Genomic DNA, 10,848 nt, shown 5'->3' with positions numbered 1-10,848 from the left:
TAGAAACTGAATTTGCTCATATTCTAGTCCAACCCCCACCCTGAAGGGCCAGGGTCAACCTGTATCATGCTGGTTGCATGCATGTTTGCTAAGTCACTTCCATTGTGTCCAACTCTGTGGGACCTTATAGACTGTAACCTGCCAGGCTCCTCTGTCCATGGGATTCTCCAGGCAAGAATACTGGAGTGGGCTGGTTATAGAAGAGCAAGACAAGCTCCCAGCCCTGGGTCTGGAGCCCCTACAGCTGAGTTTCCCCCAACAGTGGGAGGTGTTTGTCTTTCCTTGTGCTCAGTTCCCCATGGCTCACATGGCATGCCATGCTCATGGAGGGAAGCTCGTGGGTTCATGGGATAGCAGGATGCCTGTCTGAGCCCAGCATCCACCCTCAGCCCAGCAGGCCTCAAGCTGAGCCAATGAGCCACAGTAGGGAGATGGAGCTCTGCTCAGAGCAGACACTCTCCTTACAGACTCCTGGGAGGCCAGCATTTTTCCCAGTAAAGGTCGCGCAGGCTACATGAAAGTTCTGGGGTCAAAGATAAGCAGTACAGCCCCAGGGAGGCCTCAGGCTGAATCCTTTCATTCCAGAAGCTATGTGTTTGGCTTCATCTCCAGACATCGATGATTCCTCAGACCTGCTCACTTCTCTGGGCTTGCCTCTCCCTGCTCAAGCCCCATCTCATATGCCTCTCCTATTCTTCTGCTTCCTGGGGGCCTCTGCAGTCAACGGTTGACTTGGAACCTCAGAATACTAGTGACTTTGGTGATGAGATCCATCCACTCATCTCAAAGAGGAATTCAAGGCCCAGAAAAGAGCTGTGACTTGTCTGAGGTCATCTTGGGGTCAAAGAACCAGAGCCCAGGACTCCTCCAGATTCTTAATCCGGAACTCATCATTCTTGCCCTGCAGGATGTGGTTTCCATCCCACAGCCCTGAAACAGACTTCCCCTGGGATATGGTGGTTGCCTAGGCTAATACTTGGACGTTCTTTAGCACTGTGGGGCAATAACCAGGGGATACAGAGTTTGGGGAAATGAGGAAGCAGGTGGGGGAGCCATCCACAGGTGCTGAAATTCCAGGAGGCTCATAAGCACATCACCTTCCGTCCATCCTGGGCGAAGCAGCAAGGACTGTCCCTTCATTTGTCCACTCTGCCCTCACTGCCCTTTGGTGACTTCTCTTCTTCCTCTCTGCTCTTCAAGGCTGTCCTGCTGCTCACTTTGGCCTGTCTCCTGAGGAGTAACATGGTGATGGAGTCAATCTGTGTGATGTGCTTGGGGGCCCACCCTTCACTGGAAAACCTCTGTTGAGTCATATACCCTCAAGAATGGAAACAGAAAATAAAAATGAGAGACTACTCCCTGTGGATGATCTTATGAGCTCCCCTGTTTCCCCTGGTCAAGCCCTCCTCCCTACCCTGGGAGGTCAGAATAAGTCAAATATTCTTGGGGGGCTGTGGGTGGGAGAGAGGCTCAAGAGGGAGAAGATACATGTATACTTATAGCTGATTCACAATGATGTATGGCAGAAACAACACAACTTAGGAGACATAAGAGACTCAGGTTTGACCCCTGAATTGTGAATATTTCTGGAGAAGGGAATGGGAACCCACTCCAGTTCTTACCTGGAGAATCCTGTGGACAGAGGAACCTGGCAGGCTACAGTCCATCGGGTCACACAGAGTTGGACACAACTGAAGTGACTTAGCACAATTCATGTTGATGTACAGCAGAAAACAACACAATGTTATAAAGCAATTATCCTCCAATTTAAAAAAAAATTAAATCTTTAAAAAATCATACTTTTCCTTGGTCTAGTTCAAGGGTATCCAACCCCATTAGGGGGGGCCACTAATGGACCACTTAGCAGAAGGTGAGCAGCAGGGAGCAAGCAAAGCTTCATGTGTGACTCCCCATCACTCACATTACCACTGGAACCATTTGCCCCACCCCACCCCCAGCCATCATCATGGAAAAATTGTCTTCCACAAAACCAGGCCCTGGTGCCAAAAAGATTGGGGACCACTGTTCTAGTTTACAGGCTTAACTACTCTCCAAGTAGCCCCAGTAACGTTGAAGCCTATGTGAAGGAGGAGAATACCTAGAGGGAAGGCCCTTGGGGCCCCAGCAGTAATCTGTAGCCTCACTGCCTGCTGCTCTCTCTTCTAAGGCAGGGAGTTTCTGGGGGGTAAGGAGACCAACTTGGCCCAGGCCCCCAAGTAACGTAGCAGGAACTAAGGCCCTGAAATCTGACTTTGGAAGACCCAAGGCAAATGAGTTGCTTGCCTGAAACTTTTTTTTTTTTTTTTTTACTGGGGTGGAATTGTTTTCCAAAAGCCATCTTGTTGGATGACTTTTTTTTTTTTAATGGAAGCAGGGCTCAGAAGTCAAGATGAATTTGGATCAATTATTTACTGAAAATATCAAAGTGTTATTAATACCACCATCCAATATGAATACAACTGAAAATCCTTTTGGTGAAATGGAAGGAACCTGTCAGGTTCCCTGCCAGGATAGGTTCCCACTGCCTGCACCTTCACCAAGCCTCCCTTTGGTATCACCCAGCCAGCCTGATTTGCCATCAGGATGTAGCTTACACATTGGGTTCTCCCAGAAGCCTTCACTAAAAACCCATGTGCAGTTTAGGGGGGCCCCTTACAGGCTGCCACAGTGCCTTGTTCTTTCCTATTATACACTATTATTTAGTTGCCTGACTACCTCTCCCTACAGGGGCTTCCCTGGTGGCTCAGATGGTAAAGAACCTGCCTGCAAAGTGAGAGACCCAGGTTTTATCCCTGGGTCAGGACGATTCCCCTGGAGAAGGGAATGGCTATTCACTCCAGTATTCTTGCTTGGAGAATTCCATGAACAGAGGAGCCTGGCGAACACTTATAACTGCCTAACTGCCAGGTAAGGTAGCTCTAGGAGAGTGTAAACACGGGATCTATACTGTTTTTCCATGGTTGTATTCTTGAAGTTAGTGCAGTGCCTGGCACACTGTAGGAGCCCAGTGAATATTTGTTAGATGAATGAGTAGAAAGACTGGGACCATTCACATCATTTGGGTTCTATAGTGGAGCCCAGATGGAAGACTGGAAACAACACTTATTCTTCGTCTTCTTCTGTTGAATAAATCCACAGAACATTCCAACCTGAAAAGCACCTATTCTATTTCTATTCACAGTCCTGTGCCATCTTGGAGGAGCAGAAAGATCCATTTATTTCTTTGTTTGTAACAGGTAACTATGTACCCAGTAGAAAATTTTAAAGATACCAAAGACCATACAGTGAATATAAGTTTCCGTCCATCACACCCCCTCCTTCATCCTCGTCCTCTCGCCCTCCCCCACCCCGATCCCCAGACAATTAGTTACTGCTACCGTCCCTGGATAAGAAATCTCTTTACAGACTGAAAAACTAAGGCAATCGGCGGTTAAGCAACACGTGTAGTCTGTGGAAGAGAATTTTACAAGTCAGTGTTTAAGGAACAAAACGCACCCAGGGGTCCTCAAGCCCCCGCCACAGCCTGAGTCCTCTGGACCCCCTAAGCCAACGCTTGAGCGTCGCGGGCCAGGGCAACACCTCGGAAGCAAGCGGCAGCGGAAGGGTTAACGCGCCGCGCCCCACCCCCACCCCCGCCCTCCCGAACGCCTCTTCCGGGCAGAGGGGGCGGGGCTACCGTCACTTCCTGGAGACTGGTTGAATCCGGAAGCGATCTCCCAGGACTGAGTTGCAGCTGAGGACCCCGGTGGCAGGGCAAGGTTCGGGATCATGAGTTGGTGAGTGAGGCCAGACGGCGAGAACCGCTGGAGCCCCCGGCCCGCAATGCGCTTTGCCCTGCGTCCGTCCGAGTTGTGTCCCTTGGTCCCTACTGCTCGCGGACCCTTCACCCCAGAGCAGGGCCCGACTGGCCCGGGATCTAGGGTCGTTCAAGGGGCTTTGGTCCGGTGCTTGCCGGCAGGCTTCATCTCTCTGCAGGCCTCACCGGGAAGTGAGGCGTGGGATCCCTTTAGCGTGGGATCTTGACGTTGTTTCCTGACTTTGTTCCAAGGAGCCGGTACCGTCCGTCTTCTCTCGACAACGTGAAGGGAGCGACTCTCCTGTTACCTCCTTTTCTAGATATCCGTTGAGAAATATCTCCTCCTCTCTCCCTTCGTGAGCGTCTCTCCACCGCTGCCAGGTGGCCCTCATTCTGACAATTTGAGCCCAGTTCACTGATCAAACTCCCTTGCTTTCAAAAGAGTAACCTTTGCCCCACTTAGTCTTCAAGAGACAAACCGTGCTTCTTTTTTGGAAGATGCCAGAATTACACACGCACCCTGTCGGTACAGGACCAGACTAGTTTTCATCGTTTCCAGGGCCATTACCCCCTCATTGCTTTCCCTGTTAGCATAAGTAAGTGTAAATGTTATGGAAAGGACGAGGCCAAGAGACGAGAAGGGAGGGAGTCTCAGAGTAGTCACAACTAAAGAGCTGGCAGCTGCGTTGCTATGAAACTGTCTGATACTTGACTGGTGATAAACAGTTGATATTGTTCAGTGGTTGATTTCTTTTGTAAAACTCAATTTGCTTGAAGGACCTTACCCTCAGGCCCAAGGGCCTACATATTCACAACTCCAAACCTCAGGGCATCCAACCAACACAATAGATGTGCAGGTCTGAATGCACTGCTCCTCCCTTCCCCCACCGCCCCCCTCCCCCCCACCAGAGATGTACAGGATGAATCAATCCTTTTGGAATCCAAGTTCTGTTAGCGTAGGGATCATCTTTGCCACTCTCTTCTCAGTGTCTAGTCTGTTTCTTTACCAAAACTACACGACGATAGCGCGTTATAAATGAGCAAAGATGGTAGAATATTCTTCAGGAAGGCTCTTGCAGGCTCGCATTTGGCCATCTGTGGAAACTAAGTTCTAGCCACAAACAGCTGATGTCATTCAGTGTCAAGGACAGCTCTGTGGTGTAAAAGTAAGCCATTTCTACCTAACCCCCTTGCTTCTTAGATGAAGATTGACAAATATAAAACAATCAGCGCCAGCACGTGGAGGGCAGCCCGGAGCAATCCTCTAACAAGCCCCAGCAGGAGCTGCTCCTTTTTCCTTCACCTTTTGCTCCAGGAGGCCGATAACGGGCTGGAGCCTTAAAAAGCTAATTTTCCCATCTTGTTATAACCTAATCAGTGACGGGCAAAGTGGCAATCCTTCAGTTCCACTTCCTAGAGGAATTGCTTCCTTAAAGGGTCAACCAGGGTCCCCTTACTTTGTGAGATAGACGTCTTCTTACCTGCTGCATCTTGAATCTTTGGAGTTCTCTTACCTAATTTCCTCAAAGTGAAAAGCAGACAGTACAGGTGCTTTACATTGCTTAGACTGGCATTTACAATTCTTAAGAGTGAATCGATCTTTTTTTCACAAATCAGGGGAGGAGCAGAGCAGAGACCACTGAAGCCAAAGGATTCTCTGGGTGATCTGAGATGCATTGTTTCCACCTGTCTCACAGAAACCTTTTTTTCCTAAAAAAAAACAAAAAACAAAAAACTAGTAGCCTATTTCCTAAAGCCTTTCAGGCTGGAGAGAATTGAAATTGACAAGTAACTGTCCAGCCAAAGCTGAGATTTTTTTCCAGTAGAATTAATGTACCAGTACACACACGTCTTGGCTCCTCCTTGGACTGAGGGTCACAACCAAAAGGGTAGCTTTGTCCCTCAAAGCTGAGGTTCCTTTCTCTTCCTCCTTAGAGGGCTTCTACGTCATCTCTTGCGTGGACCCTGACCCTCTCTCCCTGAGAGGGGAACAGCACCGGCGCCTGGGCACACAATCACACTCAGTTCCTGGCTCAATGGCTGGCAAGAGGACCGGGGCTGGATCCTTCTGATTCACTCCTGGAGTGGTTTTCCTGCTCCCAGAATGAATCCATCCATTCATCTGCGACTGGAATTCTCAGTGGGGGAAGAGACCAGAGTGACGTAGAGCTGTCATGGGAGGCTGATGCCCAAGGTCAAGTTCACCAAGCACATAGGATATGCCAGCCATCATTGAATAAGGCCTAGGGGCACGCAGCCCTTAGTCCCCAGAGGGCAGCCATTGTTCTGGGCTAGACTGGGCTTTCAAAATGTCACAGTGAGAAATGTCCAATATTGGTGCCCTTTGCACACTGTGGACTTTGCATGAAGAGTGAGAGCCCTTTGTTCTCTGCTTCCTCAGTGCATACAGCCCGCCCACTGCCTGTTTGTTTAGTGGGCCCTTGCTTCCTTCATGCACCATCCACCAATCTGCCTTTCAGCAAGGTGGCCAAGTGGTGGGCCCTGCTCTGAGGAAGGCATTTGATGTTCACATATCAGATCACAGATCTACCTCTTGGCCCTAAGCCAAGTGCTTCTCTCTTTCCCCTCCTCTTCCCCATCACTCCCTCTCTCCCTGGGTGTGTGTGTGTCTTTATTATGATGTGGAGGAAGAATTAAGTAGTATTAAGGATAGTGGCCTTAATCTTACTCATCTGTCTTCCTTGGAACCACACACCTTGACAATGATGTTAGGCTTCAACGACAAGGAAAAAGGAGCACTGCTGAAGGAAATCGTCCTGTACCTAGAGGCTCAGGAGTTTGACTCAGAAGAAAGGAAATTAAAATCAACACAAATAAACTTGGTAGGAGTTGGTGTGCTGAGTTCAGGCTCTGGTTCCCTCAGTCACAGTATGGCCTGGTCGGGCACTTGATCTTTCTCCGTCTTGTTTTCTCCAGTGGATACTTTCAACTGACACTTTGTCACCCAGATCTGTTGTGAAAAGAATGGAAACCCTGCAGATCTGATTTTTTGTGTTTGTGATTCTTCTGGGCTTTTCTACCTCTTTTTGCCCCCTTAAACATTGGTATTCCTCAGGGAACATCTTTTTTTTACCCCCTGTTCTCACCCTGTACCCTCCCCATCATCTTCAGGATAAAGGGTTAAATCCGTGCCATGTCTTATAAGGCCCCTCTGGATCTGGCTATCCCCCTTCACTCCTGTGTCCACGGTTTTCCTGGTCTCTTGTGCCCCTGTTCCTTTCTACCCACTGCTCCTGCCCAAAATGCTTTCCTCCCCGTGCCCCACCATCCTCCAGGCCCACATCCGCTCATCCTTTGAGTCAGGGCAGGGCTTCCCTGGTGGTCCTGCCTGCCAGTGCAGGGGACATGGGTGTGATCCATGGTCCGGGAAGATCCCACATGCCTCAAGGCAACTAAGCCCATGTGCCACAGCCACTGAGCCTGCGCGCCCTAGAGCCCGTGCTCTGCAACAAGAGAAAGCACCGACGTGAGAAGCCTGTGCACCCCAACTAGAGAGTAGCCCCAATGCAACAACAAATGCCAGCCTAGCCAAAAGTAAAAAAAAAAAAAAAAGTCAGGGCAGGTGTCACCTGCTCTGAGGGTCTTCCCTAAATGGCCCCTGCACACCCTGCCAAGCTGAGTGGGGTGCCCCTCCTCTGGCTCTCATTAGCATCTATACTTGAATTGCTGGCTTTTCAGTCAGCCCACTAGTCCATGAGTTGTTGAAAACAGTTGTCTCTTGGCCACCATAGTAACCTTAGCACTGTCCCCGGCAATCCGTAAATGTTGACTAAATGTATGAATGAGAACTGTATTCCCATATAGTGACTTGCCTTTGCTCAGGAAAAATGTAAGATAAAAATGTGCAAAAGCTACTTTACGAACTGAAGAGGGTCTAGGTATGCTGTCATTAACATGAAGAAGTGGCTTCCCAGTCTACTGTCTGTTCTGTCCTTTGCCTTCCCTACCCACCCCCCACCCAAACGCCTTTATTCTCCAGCTCCACAGTGCTTCTCATATAGTTCTCCCACATTCTCCACATATCGTAAACATGTGCCTCTCACACGGTAAAGTCCCCGAGAGCGGGATCTATGGCTTCTCCATCTGTGTGTACACATGGTGTGTGGCACATAGTGAATACCTAATCGGTAATTGTCAAATGAATTGGATGGAATATAAAGGAAGGACAGTAAACTGCTGGGTCAGAGGGAGACATCCATTCAATGGCAGACATTTTCTCAGGGGAGGCTTTTTCCCTCTGGCACTACCATTGCTATCTTACATTCGTACAGTACTTTTAACTTTGCAAATTATGTTCCCATCCATTATCTGATAGCATCCCTGCGTCTGCCCTTTGAGGTTTGCAGTTCAGGTCTGATTATCTCCCTTCAGCAACTTATCTGAATTCATTCACCTCGCAGAACTGGAATTGAAGCCTGAGAATTCCCATGCTCGAACAGGAACATTAGGAAAGGGGAAGACCATCCCCAAGTTGACTGGATCCCAGAGTCAGCTGATTAACATGAGCAGGTTGGTAGTGAATTACAGGAAGTGACCGGTCTTCACACATTAAGTGATAGAGGAAGTCCCATGTCCTGCAGACCTTCAGGTACTCTGGGCCATCTTGGTTCCTTCCGACTATGGGGCCTCCCCGCCTGGGGTAGCCTTACCACTCACTTCTGTGACTTTGGACAGGCCAGCCTCTCCCCAAGCTTCTTCCTCCCCTATAAAGAGCCATATGCTCAGTTTTGTCTGACTCTTTGCGGCCCCATGGACTGTAGCCTGCCAGGCTCCTCTGTCCATGGGATTCTCCAGGCAAGAATACTAGAACAGGTTGCTATTTCCTCCTGCAGAGGATCTTCCAGACCTAGGGATCAATCCTTCATCTCCTATGCCTCCTGCATTTGCAGGCGGATTCTTTACCACTAGTGCCACCTGGGAAACCCATAAAGAGCATAGCAATGCCCATTGAGGAGCCCATGGGATTCTGTATTCAACATTGTTTTGTGCACAGATGTAAAACTCTACTTTCAGCCATTTGTAACAAGAGGGGAAGGGACTTTTTCCTGATTTGGGAGCAGTTTGAAAGAGTCAAGCATCTTGAGTCCCACAGCTTCTTAGTCAAAGGCATTTTCTTATATTGAGTTGGCCAAGAAGTTCATTCAGGTTTTCTCATAACATCTTATGGAAAAACCTGAGGAAACCTTTTGGCCAACTTGATTATTCTACTCTAAGTAAATGTATTAAGGTAGCTTTCAGATTAGCAGTTAAACTATTACAGTTGTCCCAAAACCATTAGTCTGGTGGCTGATCTACTAAATAGAGCCCACTGTAGTTCATTGCACATAGCGCTCAATGAATCTTTGTTGATTTAACATATATCAAGCACTAAACATTGGGGGACATTCCGAAGGCTTTAAGACTCTATCCTTGCCTTCATCTGGTGTATGAAAAGTGCCAGGGGGTCACAGGAATGACAGTGGATCACTAAACATCCATGTAGCATCATCACGAAAGATACCAAGCAGAGGATGTGACTGTAACTCAACGTTAACTTAGCAAGCGTGTCCTATTGCAGTGGGGAACGACAGAAAGGGGTGTACAGGTTGGAAAAATGGTGTGAGAAAAGTGCGTGGAGATGGAATGCTTCTAGAGTGTTGGGGGCGGGCAGTCAGGAGGCCAGCTTGTATTTAATTAATAGTGATTCGGGTAGAAGCTTCGTGGATGAGAGCTGGCACTCTGGTTGGGGCCCTGCTGCAAGCACTTGCAGTGCCATGCTGAGGAATTGAAATCAAGCCTAGGCTTTTGAAAATTTCAGGTTTTTGAGCAGGGAAGTGGCAGGGAAAAAGCAATGATTTTTGTCAGGTTAATTTGGCAGTGGTCTGCAGGATAATTCAGAAGCGAAAGAATGGAGATGGGGGCGGGGCAACTTGGACAGTGGCTTCTGAAATTTTTTGACCACAGTTTGCAGTTAGAAATGCCTTTGATGTCAACACACACACACTTGAAATTAGTTTCACATTGGATGTGTGCAATGCACTCAGATATTTTCTGTTATGTTCTATTTTGGTTTTTAAAGAAAGACCCACTTCATTGCTTTCATGACTGATTTTGATAGCTGTTTACAGTGGAATGACATGCAGTAGTGTAAATGATGAGTGAGTGATGGGTCTTCTACACAGGACCCAGAGTTTATTACAAATATTCAGACTAGAAGCTTCTACCTGTGACTCCAGCCTGGTCAAGATAGTGCTGTTTGTTTATTTGGTTCTTTGTCATAGGTTATAATAAGAAATACAGAAGGGGTGACTGTAAAGAACACTGATTGGTTCTATATAAGAATTTATTCCATAGATTTGGAAACTGTCAACCACTTAACAGAAAAGAGAACCAGGTGGACAAAAGCCTCAGCCAAGATTTCCTGTGTATTAATTATCAAAGAAGGACTCCCCTGGTGGTCCAGTGGTTAAGACTGCAGGTTCCAATGCAGGGGGTGCAGGTTCAATCCCTGGTCCAGGAGCTAAGATCCCACAAGCCTCAGGGCCAAAAAAAACAAAACCTAAAACAGAAGCAGTATTGTAACAAATTCAATAAAGGCTTTAAAAAATGGTCCACATCAAAAAAAAAAAATCTAAAAAAAAAATATTCAAGGAGAGATTAAACCAACAGTGAGAAATGACATGCCATTTCACAGCTACTGAACTGGCAAACGATTCGGTAAATTTCGTCTAGCAATGCCAGGTGTCTGCGGAAGCAGTGGGAGCTGCAGCCACTGCATGGGGTGGGGGCAGGGAATTGATCCGACCACTGGGAGGTTTTGCAGCTCCTCACGCAGTCAGAGTTGGGCCTACCCCTCACCCAGTTAACCTTTCACACCTGTGCAGCAGGAGACCTGCAGCAGAAATGTCCACTGCTTCATTGTTCCAGACGCTAAAGAATGGGAAAATAAAACATGTTATCGTTACATAGTAAAATAAGCTGTAGTCAAAATGAATGAAGTCATGTGTGTCTCAGAAACATCATGCTAGACATAAAGTTTCCAAATGGTACAT

General features: G+C 47.9%; 1 protein-coding gene across 2 annotated transcripts in view; it reads left to right on the top strand.

The window, feature by feature from the left end:
- The first annotated feature begins 3,623 nt into the window (after positions 1–3,623).
- The window catches only part of BIN3 (bridging integrator 3), a 50,377-nt gene continuing 43,152 nt past the window's right edge, over positions 3,624–10,848 (top strand). The window contains exon 1 of one of the 2 annotated variants that reach the window (XM_055578725.1): positions 3,624–3,776. In XM_055578725.1, the coding sequence (XP_055434700.1) occupies positions 3,769–3,776 (8 nt within the window). In that variant the 5' untranslated portion in view covers positions 3,624–3,768. The remainder of the gene's footprint in view (positions 3,777–10,848) is intronic. The other variant, XM_055578726.1, reaches the window with a different exon arrangement.

The sequence above is a fragment of the Bubalus kerabau genome, chromosome 4 (genome assembly GCF_029407905.1).
Source record: "Bubalus kerabau isolate K-KA32 ecotype Philippines breed swamp buffalo chromosome 4, PCC_UOA_SB_1v2, whole genome shotgun sequence".
NCBI classification, from domain to species: domain Eukaryota; kingdom Metazoa; phylum Chordata; class Mammalia; order Artiodactyla; family Bovidae; genus Bubalus; species Bubalus kerabau.
The sequence above is the reverse complement of the archived record's forward strand: the minus strand, read 5'-3'. Positions and strand labels throughout refer to the sequence as shown.